General features: G+C 30.7%; 1 protein-coding gene across 3 annotated transcripts; it reads left to right on the top strand.

Annotated features, from left to right (window-relative positions):
- The first annotated feature begins 1989 nt into the window (after positions 1 to 1989).
- LOC130807394 (G-box-binding factor 1) lies at positions 1990 to 13575 on the top strand. 3 transcript variants are annotated; one of them, XM_057672586.1, is made up of 12 exons: positions 1990 to 2330; positions 6439 to 6560; positions 6656 to 6706; positions 10587 to 10673; positions 10783 to 10872; positions 11000 to 11157; positions 11283 to 11337; positions 11516 to 11564; positions 11648 to 11856; positions 12289 to 12366; positions 12517 to 12642; positions 13056 to 13575. In XM_057672586.1, the coding sequence occupies exons 2-12, from the start codon at positions 6501 to 6503 to the stop codon at positions 13134 to 13136; spliced, it is 1044 nt and encodes a 347-aa protein (XP_057528569.1). In that variant the 5' UTR covers positions 1990 to 2330; positions 6439 to 6500; the 3' UTR covers positions 13137 to 13575. The 3 variants fall into 3 exon arrangements, with proteins under 3 accessions (XP_057528569.1, XP_057528570.1, XP_057528568.1); XM_057672587.1 differs by having other exon boundaries at positions 6410 to 6560; XM_057672585.1 differs by having other exon boundaries at positions 6475 to 6560; positions 13056 to 13573.
- Positions 13576 to 25191: the final 11616 nt, after the last annotated feature.

Genomic DNA, 25191 nt, shown 5'->3' with positions numbered 1-25191 from the left:
TATTTAAATACCAATATAACTTAATTCATATAACAAATTTAAACTTTGTTAAAGAATATAAATCACGAGAGTTTTTTTTTAATTTAATTTAATTTTCTTTTTTATAAAAGAAACATAACTTAATCCTTTTAACCAATTAAAATTTATTAAAGGATTATTAGAGAAAAAATATAAAAAAAAAATACTCAATCCTCCTAAAAGTCATAGGATATCGTCATACATAAAATATAATTCATCTTAGAAATCTTATATATAAAATTTATAATTAACAATTCAACTAAACTTACCCCTTTAATCAAATGATTGGATGGAACAACAAAAACAAATAAAAAATTCATCATAGAAAATTTCATAAGTAAAATTTATAAATAGCAACCCAACTTTATAAATAGAATCTTTGTTTTAATCTAACTTACCCTTTGATTAAAATGTTGGATTGAACACCCACTCAAACAACAAAAGAACCTTAAGAATTTTTTTTTTTAATGTAGCCGAATGAAGGAGCAAGAAGAGAAAATTTTTCTGATTTTTTTTTCTCACTTGCAAATGATAGTCATTGAATAAAAAGGCAATTAAAAGAAAATCAATTAATTGTGCCATAATGCACACTTATGAGAGAAGTTACAAAACTCCTCCCTTACTCCCTCCAACCGGCCACCCTTCCCCATTTTCACTAATTTTTTTTTAATTTATTATTATTATTATTATTATTATTATTATTTATTTTTATTTTTTTCAAAAAACAAAAAAGAAACGCTACGCGATAACAACGTACGCGGTAAAACATGTTACTGTTAAAACTTAACTTACTTTATTTCTTATAATTATCTATGTAAAATAATTTAATTTAATAATATCTATTTATTTAGTTTATTTTTAAAACCCGATAAAATACGGGGTGTTACAAAAAGTCTTTAAACTATCGGGCTTATTTCTACCATCACGACAGCAATAGCTCCCATCCTAGCATGAGACTTCCTTTCAACAATTTATGAGAGAGAAAACGGTAGTCATGATTCATGAACAATAGTATGGTCGGCATTAGTGTTGTTTAACGGGGTCGAACCTTCATTTTAAGCCTTTAGCCCGTCTATCTTTAAAAGGGTTATGTAAGGGACGAGTTGAAAATGGGTTGAGGCGAAAACATGCTCTACTACAATTAGCTAGCATAATTAGTGCCACCTAAGAGACACAACACTGCCTTAGGAACTATAAACACTAGGATAATGCTTGTATCAAGAGTAAATATTTATGTGAGAAACAAAAGTCAAACTAAGAAAATAGTGTCATTAAAGTAGAAAATTAAGATAATATTGTTGTTGTCAAATGTAAGAAATAGTTGCAAAATGATGGAGGAAAAAAAAAGAATAGGTCCTCTTATTTTGGGTAAATATTTATCATAGTGAATGAAGGGAAATTATATACCTTCTCCCAAAATAAGGTTGATCATCTTTTAACTATGAGGAGTGCTTGTTAAAGTAAAATAACTTCTTACTTGTACACACATGTCATTTTACATTAAAAAATTAAAATACTAATACAAAATTAAATTATAAAAAAAAAAACAAGTAAGTTTATATTTTGATTTTCACTAACTTTTAATATTTTTGATTTTTTTTTTCTTTTGTTTTATAGCAGCTAACCTGCAAAAATCAATCACTATTTAAGCAATAATGTTCTTGAACAAGTGATCTTAAAATTAAGATTATTTATAATTAATAAAAAATTAGAATTATTATACAAAAATAAATAAAATTGAATTATTTTAACTAATTTTTGCTAAATATAAATCATACTCAAATCCAAACAATAAAAAATAACTATCACCCACCTATCAACCTCAGTAAAACTATAGGATAAGAGAGGTAAATTCAAAAAGTTGATCAAACCAACCAAAAAAGGAAACCCACTAGCAAGTAGCAAGATTGAAGAAGCATATGATGGTGAAATAGATGAGGCATCCATTTCCACCTAATCTCTCACAAAATTGTAGTCATTTGACATCCTTAATTCATTATCCACTTATATATTGACAGCTGTGATCCCTTTTCTTTTCAACGTGTCAACTCCATAAAACCCTACTCTTTTTTCGTTTTTACTTTTCTCTTCACTCTTCAGTCGACACTCTCCCCCCCCCCCCCTGTTTTCCCCCTTTTCCCATTCAACAACCAACTCTGATTCATCAATTTCTGATTTTTCCTTTCATTTTCTTTACTGTTCTGACAAAAACAAACTGTGGGTATCATTAAATAAAGGGAAAAAGTACTGATTTAACCTCTGTTTTGATTTATCTGAGTGGACTTCTACCTCAGATACTTCTCTTCTTTCAGGTACTTCTTTCTTGTATTGAAGGGGTGTTTTATTTGTCTTTTAAATTGATTGTTAGTGGTGTAAAGTTTTAATTTGTTTATGTTTATATGGTTTTTCACTGGTGTCGTTTTATGGGTAAGTACAATTGGAGTCGGTTGTTCAATTTTATGATATTTTGCTTTTTTATTGACCCCTTTTATTATTGGTTCTTTTGAGTAAGTTTAGAGTTTAAATTGGGATTATTGATGAGTAAAGTATGATTTGGAACATGGGTTTTTATTTTTCTAGTAGAATTTCCCTTATTTTAATTGAAATTGGTATTGTATCCTTTAATTTGCTTCTAAATTAACTTAAGCTTGTAAAAGTTGGTATCTTGACAGTAATGGATCTAGGCTTTATATAATCTGATGGGAAAGTTTTGGATGTAAATGCACAATTTACGTTTCCCTTAATGAGGGTTTTGCTTGGAAAAAAGGACTAGTAAGTGAAGAGGAAAAACTGCTTTTTCTCCTTTAGTTTTGCCAAGGAGTTTGGAGGTAATATCTAAGTCCTTGTTTGTCACTAGGAAGGGAAATAGGGAAGGGACTTGATCCTCAGAAAAGTGTCCTAAAGTCAATTCTAACATAATAAACATGGGATGAGACGATTTTAGCTGAAAGTCTCATCTCAAATCTCAATTAAAAGTCTCACAATTTTCATATCCATTTGTCGAACCCCTAACGATTAACGCTACTAATTGGTGGTAATGAGAATGATTTTTAGTGCAAATTTTCATAATATGTATCATGTTATTTCCATGGTAATGAAAATTTGATCATAGGGTTTTTTGTTCACAATTTTTCATTACCACCTAATACTACATGTTCAAATTGTAATGCATTGGGATGGATTTTGTGAAGCAAATGAGATTGATGGAGAATAGGCATGCCATTAAATCACTATCTATTATAACACATTTATGGAATTAGATTGTTGTTCCCATTACCATTCCCACCATTTAGTATTGTTTCCAAACGGGCCGTGGGTATACTCTCTCATTAACTTTTTTCGATCATTGGTAAAAATGGGCCTCATGTGTGCTTCATGCCTTGTGACCTGGGAGGTAGTACTTTTCTATAACAGGACAATGGGGTCCCATTTGATGTCATTTTTAAAACAAAGGATTGTCTCCCAGTTTTCATTTGTATTCCTTTGCCATTGTTTGTGATCAATAACAATAACTATAACCCTTTTTGGTCTACGTCAAAGCAAATTAAGATATTTGACGATGTGGAGTCCTTCATCTAAGTATGCTAAGACTGCCATGTCGTAAGCCTTATTTTTGTTTGTGTAGTTTTCTTGATTTCAAACCACTCAGTATTTTGATTAGAGAACAACTTATGGGTGGTGGCACAAATTATGTTCGCATTTTCTAAAACAATTGTAGTGATGCTTATGCACGTGTTGATGCATTTTAGACATTCCATTTTAGGGTGGGCATTGTCTTTTAGATGGACACTTGGCCAATTGGCTTCACGTCAGGAACCTTTGGATGCACGATTGGAAGATAATCATACTTGCATCATGAATATGAAGAAACAGCACTCTGATTCCATAAATGTGTTATAATAGATAGTGATTGAAGAAAATTTTCAGAATAGTTGTGGAGGAAACAACTGAATAGTGCTGATCATACTGGTCAAAAGTTAAAAGACTAATGGTTGTCTTGTAGTAGCAGAGCTTGTGTCTTTTTTCAAATACTAATTCTATTTGTTGGTTTATTGCGGTGGCCATTCTCTATGGTGCCAACAATCTATATGTTTGGCATTAGATTATAGTGGACTATAGTAAAATGTCTTATTATGTCATATTCACTTGTTTTTGTGAAGTTGGGGATGTGTTCTATTTGTTATCACAAGAGTAAGACTGTATATTTGCCCTTCGCCATCTGTTGATAGCCGTTTGATGGCATTGAGGTAATGAAAGTTTGTTGTGGACTTCTTTGACATATTAACCTTTTCCTTTGTCTTTTCACCTTCAATTTGATTTCACAATACCTTTTTTGGAAGCTATCTTGACGGTTTATTTTTTCCCTAAGTTTGTTATGTGGTACTGAGTTTTCTTTAAGATTGTTTGTTTCTGCATACTTATTTTTTAGTTGCTTCTTTAATCATGTTGAACTTGTACTTTATCCTTCATCGTGGGTTGGCTTTCCTTGAGCTCGCAAGAGTCATCATTGTTCTCATTTTCGTGCAAATTGGATTTACAATAATTTCGCCGTAGAAACTTGACTTTGTTCTAAAACTAGTTCTAACTATAAATTTCTTCACACTTTGAAATTTGTAAATAGGGAAACTTCAATTTTATTATCTCTTTTGTACCTATGTACTTTGTAGTATTGTATAGACTAGTTATAGATTATGTCAATCTATGATGTTGGTTGTTTTGTTGAGTAATTGCATGAGAATTATTGGATTGCGGTTTGATGTCTTCATTTAGGAGTGGGATAAATGACAATTTAAGGAAAAGAAAGGCATAACTGTAAGTTTCTTGAAGACTCCAAAATTTAAAGTAGGAACTTGAAAGTAATTATCTTTTGTGTACATTTATACTGTATAGTATTGCATAGATGAGTTATAACTTCAATTAGTCCACGATGTTTGTAGTCTTGTTCTTATGTGTAATTTCTTGGGCCTTATTGGATTGCAGTTTATTGTCTTTATCTAGGGTTTGATAAACGAAATATTCAAGAAAGGTGGTGCTACTGCTAGTTATGTTGCACGAATAAGAGATGAGATATTTTATAAATGCAATGGTTAAAGTAATAAGTCCATAGTGTTATAGTGTGATGAATCGATGCTTTAGCACAATGTTACTCCATGAAAGTTAGTTTGTATTATTGTCCTTTCTCGATGCGGTCAATGCTTTACAATTATTTTGTTATGGATTAAAATGGACTATAGTAAATGACTCATTATTTAATGTGCACTTATTATTGTGAATTTGCAAATAATGTTTGCTATTAAGGATCAATAAATAAACAACCTTTTTGTTATAAACTGGGTAAGGTCCATGGTGGGAGCGGGAATGATGAAATGTTGTTGAAACATGAAATTATATTCTTAAGAAGTTTTAACTTATGAATGTAAACGACTATTGAGGGGAGAATCAATTTCTTCATTTAGTTTTAAGTTTCCATGTTTGAAAAGTAGGGTATCACAAACTTTGTTAGGCTGTTGTGCTATATAACATGGTAGTGGGTGAGCTGATGGAGGTGTAAAGAGATGGGGGTGATGATAGCTAATTACTCATTTGAAATTACACATTAAAGCTATTATAACAACATCAACATGGCTGTATTTATGTTAAGTAAATCAATAATAGGAGTCAAAATAGTTATTGTGAATATTGTGAAATTAGAACTGATGCAACCAAAGGGGAAAACAAAAGAGGAAGTAATTGGAGCTTGGCACTCAGGGCATATGGATTAATAGATATTCTTTGCTACTACTAAATCACGTTTTGTTGAGAGATGGCATGTAGCAAAAACTATTGCAAATTATGCATATTTGGAAATCATTATACATCCAGGCTTTGAAAGCTCCAAAAGAACTTCGGTACCCATTAATATCTTTCTAATGCTCAATTGTGCTTAATTAACAATATAGATTCTGCTGTCCTTTTGTTGTTTTATTTTCTTTTCTCTATGTTGTATCCCAACTAGCAAAGGATCAATCCCTTCCCATTCTTATATTGTGAGTTCCAATTGATAATTTATTTCCCTTCCCTTTTCTCCCCCCTCCACCTCATTTAATCCTAATCTTCTATGCAGTATGTTAACAATATGTTGATGTGTTATTCCTAATCCAAGCACAACCATAACATGACAACTCTCTAGAGTTTTCAACTGCTTTAGACAATGGTATTGACAATTACTAGCATTTATTAAACTAAAAGTTATAATCTGGTCAAGGTTATCTTGGTTCCCTAATTTCATTTGCTTCAGTGCTAAATATCTGCAATTCTGTTTCATATGGTTTCAAATTTATCCAGAAGGAAAGTCCTTTTGATTGCTTTTGCATGTCTTTAATAGTGAAGTTCACAAAATCGCCTTGGATAGGTTTTGATCCTTCATATCACATTGGATAGGATTTGATCTCTTAATAATTGGTGGGATCTTACCAGATCTGGTGGTGCTTTAACATATGTAAATGGGGGCAGCTGAGGAGCAGACACCTTCCAAGCCTTCAAAAGCGACAAGTTCGGCCCAGGTTCCTTCCATTTTCTTCTCTTCCCCTGCCTGCTCCTGTACTTTTTTCTCGCTGTTCCATCTCAACCCATTATTATGCACAAATTTTCCTTCTAGGATGCCCCGCCGACTATGCCACCGTACCCTGATTGGTCAAGTTCCATGCAGGTTTGTAATTGAAAGACTACTCATTCAATTTCTTTTCTCTTTGTGATTATGTGTATCTATTTACATTAGAGCTTGTGCTTTCTCTTTTTCAGTTTCTGTTTCCATGGTTCTTTGAGAGACTAAAGTTTGCTCTAGATTTTAGCCTCTAGGATTTCAAAGAGCATAGAACTGTGATCTACTGATGATTAGAATGTTTGCACTAGTATATTACAATATAGGTTTTTGGCATGGTCCTCAGCAACTCAAAAACTAATTTTATGTTGGAATGAGTCAAATTGAATTAAACTTCTTCGTTATTACAAGGCTAATGTTGCATACCTCGACCTTCTAAAACTCTCCGAGGGAAGGCACTTAATGATATTGTGGTAAGAAATGTAATGTTAAGAATGAGTAAATTATTAAAAAAACACCTTCCCAAAAAGAACTTTTACGCAGTTTTAAAAAACCATTATTTTTTAAAATGTGTAAGTTTTCTGCGAGACAATGACAAAACTCTATCTATATTGAAACGACAACAATTTTTCATCAGTTTATTTCTTTCAAATAAATAAAGAGCTTTGAAAATTAAGAACTTTTTTTCATTGGAAAATCCAATTACCTTGTTCATATGGTGTTTGGTGTATTCTCTTGTAGATTGTGAAGAAAATACTGATATTAGTTGCCTATTATTCCTTTTCAAAAATCAATTTTGAAAATTCCTGCCAGTATTCTCTAAATGAACTCATTAAGAAAATCCCTTATTAGAACTTTATTGTAAAAAGGTACATCATACATAATTTAGTTACAATAAAAGGTATATTAAATGTTCCTGTATGAACTAACGAAAGAGGTTAAATTTTTTCAGATAAAGCTATAATTGTCATTTGGTTAAATTGTGATTCGGAAAAATTATCATTTAGAATAAGTTTAATGAGTTTTATTATGAGTTTGATGAGTCAAGTGACAATTATTTTTCTGACGAATGATTTGTTTAAATGTCTTTGACGAAATAATTATATTTAAACTCATTATAGAAATAAACTCATTTAATCAAAAAAATAACGAATGAAAAAAAATAATATATGTGCTTATACGAATTATATTGTGATACTTTTAAAATAAAACTACAATTATTTAAAACTTGTTCCTTTACCTTCTTTTTAGATCAATCTATGATACAAATACTAAACTTATTCTTCCTTTTATTATGGTTAAATAGTGATTTGGTCAAATGGAAGTATTAGATTACTATTTTATCATAGATAGAACTTGAAAGAATGATAAAAAGCTAGTCAAATAGGGGTTTGTATCTTCTGCTTATTAATATTTAAGAGCTTCCCAAACCACCTTAATACCTAAGTTTGGTCTTTATCTTTGTATTGTTGTGTTTAGGGAAAAAGATCACAAGGTACTTGTTTTAAGTGCCTGAAATAAGCGACATATATGTTATTATACTACTACTGATATGTTATAGGAGGAATTTAAACAATAACAATAACAATAAATCAATGTAATTATAGTGGTTATTGTTATAGAAAAAATTTCAATAAAATGAGTTATTTTGCTTTGTTGTGAAATTGTAAGTTTTGTACATCCAAGTAAAAAAAAAAAAGTCAAGCTAAAGACGTGAACTACTCATGGTGAGAAGATTCCACGTGAACAACCTCAATAGGAGAAAAAAAAGCTTTTAGGTGGGTTTACACGATTTTAATGGAGCTAATTCTGATCATCAAGAGAGATAATCATGGTGAGATGATTCCACATGCACAACCTTAACATGAGAACAAAGCTTATAATTAGAACCTATGTTATTCGAGCTTTTCATTTTGCTTCACGTACCCGTGTTCGATCCTTTATGCTCAGACATTGTGATGACACTTAGACACTTAATTTTAGGCGTAATTGAATATTTAGACGTATTCGACAATTGGACACGTACCAGTATTCAACATCAATATCCGAGTCTAAGTAACATAGTAGAACTACAAGATTTTGATGGAGTTATTTTTGATCTTGGTAAGTAATATGGGATGGCAAAAACGTATGTAGCATTACTTTTGAGTGGAAAAAGACACCTTTTGATCAACAATAGGCCAAACTAAAAACACTTTGGTTGGAGGGTTAGCAGAAGAAGAGGGTGTATGATGGTAAATTTGTGATTAATACCAGGGATGATTTAAGAAGAAAGTTGAAGCAAATTTATGTACCTATTGACTATTAAAGGCAACAATACATTCCTTAGATCTTGTTAAAGCAAGGTGCTGGCCAACTAGGTTTGTTCAAGACTATACAAAGGATTTCGATTAATTGACTATTGAATTTGAAACAGTCAACAAGGATGATCTAACTTTGGGATTTTTGATAACCAATTTCTACCATTTGATGGATAAAGTAGAGATTCATAATCAATTAGGTTAAAGAAGTTGGTAATGTGGAAATAAAGTTGGAGGGGTAGTTGAAATTTATATGGTGCTTGCACTAGGGAGTAGATCGTGGAAAATTCAACATCGCGGGTTACATGACTAGTGGAAGCACCTACACAAGAAGGCAATTGCTTTTCCAGTGGTTGACGACTACCTTTTGTTAGTTCCACCAACAAGGGTAAGCTTACAAAATATACTGTTTGTTTTAAAAGTCAAGCTACATGACACTATAAGAATGAGTATCCTAATACTAGAGCTTTTACGCGAGTTAGTGGATGAAGATTCTTTTAATGTCATATCAAAGAGGGCTATGGCAGATGAGTAATATTGCGTGGAGATCAACAAAAGGTTTGTAGAGATACGATTATGTAGATGATAAGGGCACTTGCAAAACCTTAGAATGATGGAAGTTTAGTTAGATTAGATATGAGGGTTATGAGATGAGGGTGACACCACATGTGGTACCAACATGTATTGGCATAAGATATCCACTTGATTTGTGCGGAACTATTATAAAGTGGTGGGGGATAAGAACGATGAAAGAGAGAACATATTACGCACTTAGTGCAAGATCAAGGAAGATGTTTGTAACCTCACCATGTAACAGGTATTGAGATTAATTGCATGAATTAAAAATTGGTTAAGAAGCTTACATTAACCAGTACATGAAATCCTCATCCTTACAAGCTTTTTTTCTTTCAAAACGAGATACGGTCTGAAAGTGGAATGGTAGCGGAAACATAAATGTAGGACGCTTGTGTAATGGAATGTATTTCTGGCCATTACAAGGATATGGGACTTTGTCCCACATTGGTTGTATGGGAAACTATTGTGGAGTTTATAGAGTAAATAAATCTCTCACCTACTAGGGTAGTCTTTTGTGTGATTTCTCTCATTTGTTCTATAATAATGGTATCAAAGCGGACTTGGAGTGGTGGCCTACGTAGTGCTGGCCTAGGTTAAGCTAGTCGTAACCAACGTAGCTGTAATCAACGAGGATACAACTCGGAGTGCTGGCCTGGGTTAAGCCAACTGTGACCAACGAGGGCGTTGGAACTTATGGGGGTTCAAATGTAATGGAATGGATTTGAGGCCATTACAAGGTTATGGAACTTTGTCCCACATTGGTTGTATGGGCAACTAATGTGGGGTGTATAGAGTAAATGAGCTCTCTCACCTACAAGGCTAGTTTTTTGGGTGGGTTCTCTCGTTTGTTCTATGATAGCTTGCTAAGGTGAAAACAATGGTGCCATATTAGCTTATATCTTTTTACTTTTTTAAAAAAACTCTAAAAAGTTGCAAAAGTTTCTGCAAAGTTTAGATACTTGCGTTTCCCTTCCACTTAATTATCTTGTGGCCACACAGTGGTGAGTCAGTGACAGCAGTGTTATAATTTTCCTTTCATATGTTGTTTTCCTATTATTATTAAGTTTTCAAAGGTATTCAAAATGATTCTAACTCACTATACTCCTGTGCAGGCATATTATAGTAATGGTGCTACGCCTCCCTTTTTTACCTCACCTGTTGCAGCTCCAGCACCTCATCCCTATATGTGGGGAGGACAGGTAAATCAGCCGTAAACCTGAGTGAAATTATCTCACTTTCGTGGTGGTTTATGTTATTACGCTCACCTTGTACAAATATTTACGGTTTGCGGGCACTATCCTTTCGCAGCACCCTATGATGCCACCTTATGGTACTCCCGTTCATTACCCAGCGTTATATCCTCCTGGTGGCGTTTATACCCATCCTAATTTAGCAACGGTAATAAATAACATTCAAACAGTACTGATAACTGAAGTGTGATACTCATGATACATGATATGCTAAATAAAAAATTCATGGTAACGCATGCTAAAGGGCTGTTTTTGTCTTGTATATATCTTTGTAGACGCCAATTACTACTGGGGCTCCCGAAACTGATGGGAAAAACTCAGATGTAAAAGACCAGACTTCTGCAAAAAAATCCAAAGGAAATTCTGGGAATGAGAAGGCTATTGAAACTGGCAAAGCAACTTCAGGCTCTGGCAACGAGGGTGCCTCACAAAGGTGGGTGTCTTCTTTTAGTTTTATTCACAATGATTTCCGACATATTGAAATGTTGTTAGTTATTAATTTAAGCAACTTCAGTTTTCTGTCGTATAATTGATACTCAAATTGCTGTTGTAATTCAGTGCTGAAAGTGGAAGTGAAGGTTCATCTGATGGTAGCGATGACAACAATCAACAGGTGTGCCTTTCCCGACTGCACTTGAAAGTTCAAATATTCAGAAATGCCCTGTTGGCTGTATAATTTCACAAAAAAAAAAAAAATCCTATTTCAGAGTAGTTTAAGCTGCGGTTTACTTTAGACTTGTTGTACCAAGGCCTTAGTGGTTGTGCTTATATTAGCTTGTTCTTATATGCAGGAGCTTTCTGGAAGTAAAAAAGGAAGCTTCGACTTGATGCTTGAAGATGGTACTTAATATAAAATTTATTTTCAAAGTAGTTTTGCTTCCACTAGTTCTAATTTGTGAGTTTTGGTTGTGTGACTTTTACAGGGGCCAATGCGCAGAATAATGCAGTGAATTCAAGTGCTCAGGGCCCGATGCCTGGAAAACCAATGGTTGCTATGCCCGCAACCAACCTGAACATTGGCATGGATTTGTGGAATTCATCTGCGGCTGGTGCAGTCAAGTTGCGCCCTAGTACTGGAGTGACATCTGCGGTTGCTCCACCTATGGTTGCACCTGACCACCAATGGATTCAAGTATGACCCGCTTTCTATTTTGCTTTAACATTTCGTTTTTCTATCTCGTGCTTAAGTAGTATGTTTGTTACTTGTATTGAGATGTTCACTGTTTCCTGGCTCTCGTGTCTTAAGGTTGGCAAAAGTGGCATTACCACCTAATACCACCTTTTTAAGCGGTAATGGATGAGAAATGATTTTGTCAAGACAAGAATGATTAAAGTAGGACAAGCTTGATAAAAGAACTTGTCAAATTGCTTTTCTAGCCAAATTACTTTAAGTTTTCTTTTACTTTCCTATCATTTAATACCAATAATGGCAATAACAAATGGACCGTAACTTTGTTTATAGAGTTGTACTTTAGTATTTAACGAGCTCTACGGATTCCGTATTTGCTGATTATGCAACACTCTAAACAATATAGCTAATTTTAATAATAATTTTCTTCGACAGGATGAGCGCGAGCTTAAAAGGCAAAAACGAAAACAATCTAATAGGGAGTCAGCTAGACGATCAAGGTTGCGTAAACAGGTATAGACTTTTGTCTTTCTGCAACCATCCTGCTTATACTCATCCTTCTCCTTGGCAAGCTCTTGGGTTTGATTCTCGCTACCACCTCCCTAGCCCTCCCTTTCCGTCAGCCTATCTTGTATTCAAAAAAATACTGAATTTTCCTTACAGGCTGAGTGTGAAGAACTGCAAAGAAGGGTTGAAGCACTAAACAACGAAAATAGCAACCTCCGCGATGAGCTCAATAGATTATCCGCTGAATGTGAGAAACTGACAGCGGAAAACAATTCTATCAAGGTTTGTCAAAACACATTAACTTTGCCAAATCTCGAGATTATAATTTTTTAGTAAGCTTTCTATGTTAACATGATGAAACACTTGATTTTTACAAATCCATGTGTGAGACGGTCTCATCATGAGATGCTCTCTAGTACATGGGCTGAATAATCCAACTAATACAATTATTAGCATATGGGCTCCTTGTTTTGAAATCGTCTCACTTAGAGACGGTCTCTAACAAGACTGATTTTTGCTTATGGCTCATTTGGTAAGCGGTAATAAGCCTTTTCACTTTATTTACGTGTTCGTTGCAAAAATAACCCATAGAAAGGACTCATTCGAGGATGAAGAATCAGTGTTACCCACTCGTTTTCTTCCTTCCTTCCCCATCTTAGCTCCAAGGGCTAAGAAATTGCTTGATATTGCAACAGGAGGAGCTAACCCAGATATGTGGACCAGATAGCTTACAAAGCCTTGGAGAAAATAATGCTTCTGGTGAGGGTAACAGTTGATTAGTACTTGATCTTTCCACAGAAAATCGAGATTAGGGAAACATTCTGTTTTTTAATACGATGTATACCATTTTTCCCCCTTTTTTCGCAATCGATAATTGATGACGATTGTAATATGATTCTCAATTTGTGCTAAAGAGGGTTTCAGTTAGCTTATAGTTTGTTACTTCACTGTCTTGAGTTAGAACCACTGTATAAAGATTAGTATTCCTGTGTAATTGAGAAGTCAAACGTGTGTATTTTATTTGATATTCAAATGTTTTAATTGATTTTATTTTATTATCTGCACTTCTACTTAGGAAGCTTCAAGCATGTTGTATTCATTGTTGAATGTTGGCTTGTTAGCTACTCCCTCTTTTCCGCAAAGTTCGCAATAAATACATTATCCAGTGTTTGCTTTATCGGATAAAACGATAAACTAAACGTGGGAGAGAATTAAAAAAAGTGAGTCATGATTAAAATTGAAATGTAGCAATTTCTATGGGCGAACTCAATAAAAAAATGAGGGAATCCATTGCTAAGTAAGAACTCAAATTAAAAGTTACAAAATATCATTATACCAAGTGTATTTTGTTCATAGGAACTATGAGCAGGGTCTAAGAAGGAAAGAAAAACGACAATCCATACCATAAAGCAGGATGCAGCCCAAGAATTTTTCGACTCAAAATTAATCAAAAATTAAAGGAAGATAAACTTATAAATTTACTAATAAGCCTCCAATTGATAGTTGTATTTAGAGTTGTACTTCAACTTTATTAGCTAAGAGATAAATGTGTGTTTCACCAAGTTTAGGCTGATGCTCGATCGGCTTTACTGATATCCCACCGGATTTAGTGATATCACGCCTACATTATGATGATACTCGATCGGCTTTACTGATATCCCACCGGATTTAAGTGATATCACGCCGGGCTTGGATTTTATTTCGCTTCTTTTTGCTCTTTCTTTTTAGCTTTCGTTGAAGTCCAAGCTAAGTGTTTTCGAGTCTCCAAGACTCGTATAATTTCATACAAATCGCTTATAAACATGGGAAAACAAGAAATACACCAAATTAGTGTAAAATACAGTTAAAAAGCATGAAAATGACATTAAAGTACATTATTTAAGTACAAATATAAAGGGAAACAACATGTGATGTAGTAATATTTGGTGTTCTCATATGCATGTTGGATTCGAGAGATTGATCTTGTCTCGATTAATACTTTGTAGAATTGTAGGTCTGTATGTTTGATCTTAAGGGCCCGAGTGATTTAAAAAGTTTTCTGAATTTGAGGGAAAGCTGGACCCCAGAACTATCAAATCCTTTTTGAATTCACATAGACGGTGTCATGATGAGATCATTTTCCTATTGAGCTGCTCATATATATTGAGTGTCTTAAATTAATCACTAATAATTTTAAAGTAATCAAAATTAATAACAGAAGTTGACTAATTATTTGGATCCATCTCATATCGACATGATATCATACGAAATGAGGGGATTAAGTATTCTTATGAGTTATATGAGTGGCAAAACCCGAAAAGTTGACAAAAATAAGTTTTTTTTTTCAAAAAATTTTAAAATAAGCTTTGTAAAATTTTAATTTCCGAAATAAGCTTCTCCGTATCTAAGCCTAAGGTCACGGATAATAATAATAATGATAACAATAATAATAATAATAATAATATTATTATTATTATTATTATTATTATTATTGAATATTATATATTAATAATAAAAATTAAACTTGATTATAATAATTTTATATATTTAAATATTTAAAATACTGTACATTGCACGGGTTTTTAGACTAGTTTATAAAACTTAAGAGATAAAATCAAAAGAGGGTCTAAAGATTAAGAACAATATTAAAAAAAAAAATTGTGTTAATAGCGATCAACCCTACTAGAGGTTTATGATCTTGCTCATGGAGTCATGGTCAATTATTAAAGAAAAAAATGGCTAAAGCTTGATTTAATTCGGATGAATAAGAAGGAATCGTATGATCATTCAAAAAAGTAAAATAAAATAAAAAAATTAATTAAATTTAGTTTGTCAAAATTTATAAGGAATAGATCGATGGATGAGAATTTACATGAATCAACAAGGTGGAGGGTTCTTGTTAAAGGTGATCAAAAAGAAAAGAAAAGATGGATATTTTTTCAAAGCAAACCCAACATATTATGGATCCCCACATTGGAAAAGGACTACTCATAAGATTGAGTGCTAGTAGCAACATTTTAAAATTGTTTTTAATAAAATCTTCTTTTTAATGGCATCAAAATAATACAAAAGATAAATTATTATTAAATGTTATTTCTATCATATGGTAATAAAATAACATTAAAATAAATAAATGAAATAATACTCCTTGTCCCTATGAATTTGTACAATATATTCTATTTTTATCTGTTTCTTTAATTTATATTATTTTTATTTCTGATAGTGTTTATTTTACTACTTTTTTTGACTCTTATTTACACATCTTCTTTCACTTTTGATCATATCCACACAATTTAGTAATCTGTAACATTTTCTTAAATACTTATGTCATTATAAATATTGCAATTTCTTAAAGACAATGGAGTAATAACCATAAAATCCTTACCCACCTTTATATTCTTTTCTTTCCATGCTAATTGCTAAGTGGAGAGTGAAAGGGAGACCCATCATGATGGCATGGCTTTTGGTATGAATGATTAAAATGAGAATCTCAGAAACACTATGGCTTGGGCTTGGCTTAGCTATATTTCTTTTATCTTTTTCTTTGGCTTTTGTGTTGTACAAGCTTCTATATTTATCCCGTGTTGTTCCTTGCTACCTTAACTTCTAAGTATTTGACGTAAGATTATTATTCTCTCTATTAATCATATTCTCTTCCTCTAATCCATTTTTGTACCTACCCCTTTTGTTAATGGCCAATTAATCTCTATTAGGTCCTTAGTTTCAGCTCATCTTGTATAGTATCGTCTCACTATATATAAGACGAATCATATAATTAGCTCATTTTTATTGTTAATTACATTAGAATTATAAGTGATAACGTTCATTCAAATATAATTATCTCATCAAAAAATCATCTCATTTAAAATTTGTACAGTTAGTTTTCTAAACCCCTAAAAAGTTCTCACATGTTTTGAAATAACTAAAAGGATTTGTTATTAATCATGCCATATTAGAGCCAAAAACATTTCCTTATATAGTATGGGTTTAAATGGCAGTGTTGAATTTAATAATAAAATCAATGGTTGTATAAATGAAAATTATACAATTTAATGTACACTGTTTAATTATTTATCAATTTATGTACACTTTTTCATAATAAATAAGGCGAATCTAAAATTCAAAAATGTAAAATAGTTGTTGGATGGAGAAATTTATATTTGAGCCAAAAATTTAATTTTATATAAGAAAAGTAGTGAAATATATTTTCTTTCAACAAATAAACTAAAAGCAATTGAAATGAACAGAAACTTTTATATTGGAAAAGAACATTCCCATAATAATTTTTTCTTTTTTTTTTTTTGATAATACTTCATTAATTTGAATCCCCTTAAAGCTATGAATGGATCTAATAAATACCATCTAGCTAGAGACTAGAGTTGATGTTGAAAACACGCTTTTCCTACTTCACTAATCACTTACTTCTTAGTTCTTACTATAAAGAATAATTCTTTTTATTTTTTATTTTCCTTTACTTTTAAAAAATGAATTTTCTTATAACTTTATAAATGAATTTTCTATTTACTTTTTTAAAAATGAATTTTATTTTTACTTTTAAGTATGACTTCCCATGTCCTTAATCGGAATTCTTCATTAATTCTGCCTAAATATTTCCTAAAAAAATACATTAGGGTTGTATCATGTGCAGATTCTCTTAAAATCATTACAAAAAAAATTGATGAAATTTAAGGACAGAATAAAAAAAAAATATTTCTAATACATTGAAAACGATATTGATAATGCACAAGTTGGATAATGCAATGCAACTACAATAATTAATTTTTTTTAATAAACAATAATTAATTTATTATGAGTGTATAATTTTAATAGTTGTTTTTTTTTTTCAAAAGAATTGAACTTAATTAAACTAAACTACTAAATTAAGTTAAATTGAGATAAATTAAATTAAAGAAAAATAGCAATAGAAAAATATTTTATTAATTGAAATCTAAAGTAAAATACTTAAAAAGGAGAATTAACAAAGTCTCAACAATTTTCCAGCAATATTATTGTCTGTAATTTAACATGGGATAAGAGGTAAAGTAAAAAAAAGAAATAAAGGAAAATTAAAATATTAAAAATTAGAACCTATCTTCCTTACCTTGCAAACTGCCCATCAGGCATCAGCCCAATAGGGCCAACACCACCTTCCTTGGGAAAATATGTGTTTTGTGACTATACTTGTTTTATGACTATACTTGTTTTCGATTCTTTTTGGAAATTTCCTTTAAAAGATTAACTTGATAATATACCTTTTAATTTTTTGCTACTTTGGGAATTAACCTGGGAAATCTTAGTTTGCTATGGCTAAAGTGAAAAGTATTTAACATATATGGTTAAAGTGAGGTTGTTGGCTGCTAGGGCTGGTAAGTGTTGTAGTGGTCAGAGTGGCCGGTCAGGGTGGGGTTGATGGCAGTGGGGGAGGGCAGGTGGAGGTGGCAACATCGGTGAGGAGAGGTCTCGCCGGTGAGGGAGTGACAGTGGTGGTACGGTGGGGGAGGCGGGTGATATTCCTTTATTTATTTTTTATTTTTAGATTTGTTTTTTATTTTTAATTTAGTTTTTCTAATATTTTTTGCAATATTACTTGTTAAATAGGTTATAGGTCACTGCACTCATAAAAAACACCTCTTAAAGTTGGAATTATTTAGAATTTATCAAAAGTTGAGATTATTGTAGGAAAATGAGTAAAAGGTTGAATTATTTTGGGCAATTTTTTCTTTTTAATATTGGCTACTTTGGGTTGAATCGGGTTAGATGCACTTTCGGTTAATCATGTCAAATTTATACGGTTCTAGATAGAGATGTACATTCGGGTTGAAATCTGATCAAATATTTAGGATCAATTCAAAATTAAATTAAAGTAAAATTTGACGACAAGATCACAAAAATATCAAATCGAATCTAATTAAAACATTGTCTAATTTAAAGACGCTTAGTAGACACCCCAATTTAAAGAAGCTTAGTAGACACCCCATTGTAAGTCCCTTTACAGCCCAAATGAGTGGCTATTTATTAAATTAAAGTCGAAAAAAAAATAATTACTATACTTTTTGGAGCAATCTTAAAATAATAAGCTCCTATAATCCCTAATTTGTAGGTAAATGTGCCATCATTAGCTTTTACAACTGCCCTAATTTCTCCCTCCAACCCAAATCCGGGATCCAAGAATAAAGAAAAATGGATTTTTCTTTTGTCAATAAATAAATAAATCAAAACCTAAAGCTTTAATAATTATTATTGTTAATGAACTTTTTTCACTCTTAAAAAGTTTTAGTTTCTTCCTTTGTGATTTCTTTTATCATTTATGAGGAAATAAAAAGGTAAAGTATATAGTATTATAAAAAGAGAAAAAGACAATATAGGGAAACAAATAAAAGAATCATCATAGAAAATACAAATGAAATTTCATTTTCAAATTTTGGGAAATAATAAAAAAAAAAGAATCAGAATGTGCTGGTTATGAGCTTTCTTTTTTTTTTTAGCTGCTGGCACTTTATTATTATTCCTACAATTCCCCAAAACAATACTATTCAAGTTCCCTCAATATCATCATGCAAATAAGTACCTTCTGTTAATACATTTCAAACTAGGGTTTATTTCTTTAATTTACTAATAAGTGAGATTTATTATTTAAAATGATTTCAATTTAACAAAAGTAAGTTTATAGGTAAATATAGTTGCATATTACGCACTGAAAACAACACAAATTACAATTAAATTCGTCATAATTAAGAAGTTTGAAATAAAAAAAGTTTGAAGTACGGTAAAAAATAAGTAAACACTAGCCAAAATGATATTATCCAAACATTTTCCCTAACTGATATTATCCAAACATTTTCCGTAACAGATAAGTCCAATAGGCGAAACACAAATTTTTGGAAGAGACGATTTTTTGAGAGACTATCTCTAATTAGGCTGACCCAAAAAGGAAATTATAGAATAAGTTTTTCGGTAGACATTAAGAATATTGTAAATAGACATTTAAAATATTGTAAGAACTTAAGCACTTACTTGGTGCGCATTAAGTATATTATAAGTAAGCATTAAATATATTTTAAGTAGGCATTAAGGATATGGTATGTAGGCTAGTAGGCTAAGTTTCTTGGTAGACATTATGAATATTGTAAGTAGACATTTTAAATACTTTTTCGGTGGGTATTAAGTATATTGTAAGTAGGCATTAAGCATAATGTAAGTAGATATTAAGGAAACAATAAGTGAACATTAAGGTTTAATGGGTTGGGCCTAAGAAACGTTTCTCGAAGAGACCGTCTCTCAGGAGACCGGCTGTAGACGAAATAATACAATCAACTAAGGAGATCTTTGTAGCGATTCCCCCTTTCTATTTATAACTATGTTATGAGATATCATGTAATATTGTCAATTTGTAAGTCATTTTATAGCCTTTCTTTTCCTCTAAATAAAGTAGTAAAAATCGTATCAAATTTCTATTGTCCTAAAACAAAATCCTCTAATTATTACTACTTACTACATATATCCACACCAATAGTTTTTGTTGATATGAAAACCTCAATACAAATTTGATTCTCCTTCATCTTATTATTAATGTCACACCCTTGACCTCTTAAGTTGAGAATTTTCATTAACAACTAAAATGCCATAAAATTTGATATGATGTACTTGTTTTTGACATTTTTTTCAACATGTTGAATACGTATTTTCAAATATGTCATTTTTAATGTCAAAAAAACACAATTTCCGTTTGTATTGAGATGATGAACACTATAAAAATTACTATCCTTCCGTATCTTTGAAAGACATGTTGAAAAGGAAATACCATTATTAGTAGCAATTTAAAGAAATATCATTATTAGTAGCAATTTCAAGTGGACAGAGTAATATATGTTTATACTTTGACCTTTTCTAATGAACCGTATCTCTAATAAAGTTTTTTAAGCAAAAAGTCAATTGATGTAACAAATATATATATACACACACACATATATATACACGCGCGCGCGCACACAGATATATATATATACACACACACACATATATGTATATATATATATATATATATATATATATATATATATATATATATATATATATATATGTATATATATATATATACACACACACACATATATATATATATAGCTAAAACATTCGTCACATATATCTTAAAACTGAACACATACAGTTTGAAATCATATATAGCTTAAAATCAATCATATAAAGCTTAAAATTGATTACATAGTGCTTACTATTAACCTCTTCCATGCTTGTTTAATAAAATGAGAATAATAATCTATTAGTGGAAAAATTATAAAGTAGTAATTGATCACTTACACTTTAATAATGATCACATATACCTTAAGAATGTATACATAGATGATAAAGTAAAACATATAGTGTAAACTTACATCTACAAAATCAATCGCATATAGCTTAAAACCAATCACATATATTAAAACCAGTCATATACAGATTGGACTCGTCCTATTAATAGAACAACTAGTCTCTTGAGAGATTGTTTCTTTGAGAAACGTATCTCAAGCCTAGCCCATTAAAGATTAATGCCTACTTATCGTATTCTTAATGTCTACTTACATTATCCTTAATGTTTACTTACCGTATCTTTAATGCCTACATTCAATATCTTAAATATCTACTTATATCATTCTTAATGCCTATATAAAATATTTTAAAAATATATAATAGGTCAGCCTAATTAAAGATGGTCTCTCAAAAAAAGCATGTCACACAAGAATTTCTGTTTATAGAAAGGTCTAAACAATAATTTGTGTAATAGTTGTGATTGACAAATAACATAGTAAAGTTTCTAGTCATACCCTTAAATAAAAATATATATATTCTAATGATATAGTGAATACTATCATGCATATAGTTAAAAATTTTCTTTCCAAATGAGTCTTGGAAGTTTGCTCATAAAATCCATCTAGGCGAGGGATCATAGCTCTCCTTTTCTCTATTTCTTAATATAGTTTTAATAAGCCACATGAGTGACTAGTATTTATTTATTTATTCTATAGCGTATACATGATATACTAATTTATTCATTACTACTATTCAACTAAGCCACCTTGTAGTCCCCTAAATCTAACCTAACAACCATGTAATAGCACATTTGACTCCTCTTGCATATTTTCTACTTTTTCGTGCCTTTGATTTAGCATTAAAAAAAGGCAATATAATTTTAAGAAAAGATGTTGAATAAAAAAAAAAAAAGTTTTGTATGAGACCTTTTCATCGTAAGACAGATCCATACATGCAACCTATTATTAAAAATATAAAAAAAAATAAAATTTGAATTCACACTTGTACATGAAACAGTTTTTTTAAATAATTTGTGATAATCCAATTGAAGTCGTTTCACGGCGAAACAACCTCAATAAAGAATTAGTAAAATAAAAAATAATGAATTGCTATTTCAAAAATCAAATTGACGCAAAACAAAAAAAATTTAAAATAAAAATTAATGTTAAATGAGAGAGATGACTAACCTATATAAATTAATAAAGGGGACCAACATAAAGGGTAATCTTGCACTTAAGTTTAAGATGGAACGTTGTTAGCCGCATCTTCATTCCATCATCCTCGACAAAATAAAGATGTGTTTTAAAAGTTGAAAATACAACTCAATGATCATTCACTTTACTAAGTAGAATAAAGATTAACATCTAAATCTAAAACTAAAATATGTCGTTGGGTCCCAAAACTATATTATAATTAAGAAGCGTTCACGCAATACAAATTCATCTCCTTTTTTAATTTACTATTGGGTCATTTTATATATATATAGACATGTGATAAAATAAGAACAATGATTTGATTTATTAGTTGTAGACTTTTGTTATTATTTTTATTTTAGACTTTTGCTTTAATGTAGCCATGATTTTATTAACGTATTATTCCAAGATATATGCAATGAAATACTTAATTCATGTTTAATTTGTACTTTTTTATTTGGGGTAAATGGGTAAATTTTTTTTGACAGTTAAGTATACCAAACAATGACTCATTCCCTTTCTTTTCCGTTTGATGTTGCCAATTAGAATACCCAATATATATATATATATATATATATATATATATATATATATATATATATATATATATATATATATATATATATATATATATATAGGGAGAAGTTCAAGTGAAAACCATCCTTATATGAGAACCGTGAGAACCATAAAAAGGTGTTACTTTTTTCAGAAAAACGTGTTACTTTGGATTTGTATTTTTTTTTGACAGTTATTGTTTTTTTGGTAAAAAGTATCAAATTTTTTTTAAATACAAAAGTAACACAGTTTTTATGCAAAAGTAGCACATTTTCTGTAAAAAGGTTACATATTTTTTTGGTTCTCACGGTTCGCATAGAACCGTGGTTTGCACCTGAATGCGACCATATATATATATATATATATTAAAAAAATAGAATCATGAGATAATAAAGTATTATGATTAAGGGTGTGAAATTGGTCTTTAATTTATGCTTACTTAGTATATATATATACAGAAGAGGTGAAAAGGGGGTATATTTGGAATAAGGTGAAAAGGCTCTAAAGGAATAAAAGTCATTTAGGGACAGAAGCAAAAGTCGATTCGACTTTTTCCGTGGCCAAGGGAAAGCCAAGTCGGGTTTACCTAGTTGTTTTGTGTTTTGTTTCTTTTCTTCTCGACTTTTCTTTTCTAGGTTCATGTATGTAAGTAATTAGGACCCATAAATAGGCCTAATTACATAGATTAGTGGCTAATGCTTTTTAACCCCCTCTCTCTACACTACATAATTCTCTCTTGTCTCTTTATTCTCTATTTCTCTCAATTGTGATCATCATCTTTGTAACTCCATTAGAGGTTTTTAAAGGGAATAAAGACATTTAGGCTAGACCATAGACATAACCCAATAGGGGTGAGCCACGTAAATTATTTTGTTTGGTTTGTTTGCTATTTCATTGTTTAGATTAGAGTTTCTTGATTGTGTATTTGTGTTGCATATAATTCTATTTTGGGTGTTGTGTAAACTATTCTTGAGACTTAAACGTACCTTTGATCTTAGGATAGTGGAAGATTCCTCAATAAGATATATATACTAGAGAAAATATAAGGACCATAAACATTTAAGAAATAGTAATATAAAATTAGCAAGAAAAATATGAGGAACTGGTCAATAGTTAAAAGATGATGTTAAATTTACTAGAAAACATATGAGGAGTGAGGACTATAAACATTAAAATAATATGACCATGACAAAACGTGCGACTGAGTCTATTTTCTGATTATTATATATTTCTTTAATTTAATTATTAAAAATAGTTTTTATTCAATTAGTTTTTAAATTTATTTAATATTTATTTTTGAAATTTATTTATTATTTATAATTTTTAGTTTAATAACTTAATAACAATAATCTTTAATTAGAAAAATAAGATTACACATAATAAAAATAAAATAAAATAAAATATTATTACTCAACTAAAAATTAATAATAATAATAAAATTAAAGTAATATATATTAATTAAATAATGAATATTAACTTTCCTCTAAAATAATAATAATTAAATTAAAAAATAAGGGAGTGGCACATAAAGTAAAAATATTAATTAAATTTTAAGAATAAATATTAGCTGAATAATAATAAAATATAAAAATGATTATTATTAAACTAAAAATTATTAATGACACATGGGAAGTGAAAACTGACATGCCCCATATGTGGTAGCAAGTGGCTAGGTATAACATGGGGAGTGAAAACTCTGAAAGATCTATATCGAAAACGCAAAATGCCCAAAACAAAGCTGAAACTTATAAGGGAAACTTTTTACAACCTAGTCTACACCATCTGGACTGTGAGAAATGAAGCGGTATGACACCAAAAAGTCTGAACACTTGGGACAGTAGTTGAATCCGTCCAATTTGAGTCCAAGACCAGATTTAGCACCTAGCCGATGAACCAATCCACCACAACATGGTGGAGAATCCTCCTAACCTAGTGAATGGTCTAGACTGCTAATCCAAGTATCGCAATGGACTTGACTATGTTTAAATCTGCCAAAAGCTCAGGGTTTTCCCACATGATTATCTTACTGACCATCCAGAGAGTAACTAATTGAGTTGGTTTTTTTGTATTGGTACCTATGAATTTTTACTTCTTCTTTTATTTGCTTTAAGACTAGCACATAGTTATTTCTTCTTATGATGTAATGCCATGCATGGCACTATTTTTTTAGAATTCTCGGTGTCTCTTTTGCGCATGAAGAGTGAAGGCGAGAAACCCTTCCTAGAAGGTGGACTCACCTTTCATACCGATGCAAGCTACAAGGAGACCTCTGGATTTCTGGGTTCATCCTGTTTGTAAATGTTTTTCGTTTTGCGTTTAATAGAAAAATAGTTTGACAAAAAAAAGAATTATTAATAATAATAGAATTTTTAAAATAAATATTAATTAATTTAAAAATGAATTAAATAAAAATTAAATTTTAAATGAATGAATTAATAAATAAATATTAGTAAAAAAATCGAAAAATGGACACAGTCACACAAAACGTGCCACTAGGCCTAGGCCGAGTCGCACAAACGTGCGACTGGGTCTATTTTTTGATTTTTTGATGATTTTTTTCTTGTTTTTATTCAATTAATAATAGTAGTTATTTTTTGATTTAATTATTATTAATAATTTTAGTTTGAATAATAATAATTTTTTATTTTATAATTATAAATAAATTTAAAGGCAATTTGTAATTTCATTAAAAAAAGCGACACAACAAAAAACATGAAAATATTAAGAAGCGGGTTTAATAGAGGGATAAGTAATTCCAATGCAAAAGTATCCATTGATAAAACACATTGGTAGCTATTAG

This window comes from Amaranthus tricolor, chromosome 3, assembly GCF_026212465.1.
Source record: "Amaranthus tricolor cultivar Red isolate AtriRed21 chromosome 3, ASM2621246v1, whole genome shotgun sequence".
Classification (NCBI taxonomy): Eukaryota; Viridiplantae; Streptophyta; class Magnoliopsida; order Caryophyllales; family Amaranthaceae; genus Amaranthus; species Amaranthus tricolor.
The sequence above is the reverse complement of the archived record's forward strand: the minus strand, read 5'-3'. Positions and strand labels throughout refer to the sequence as shown.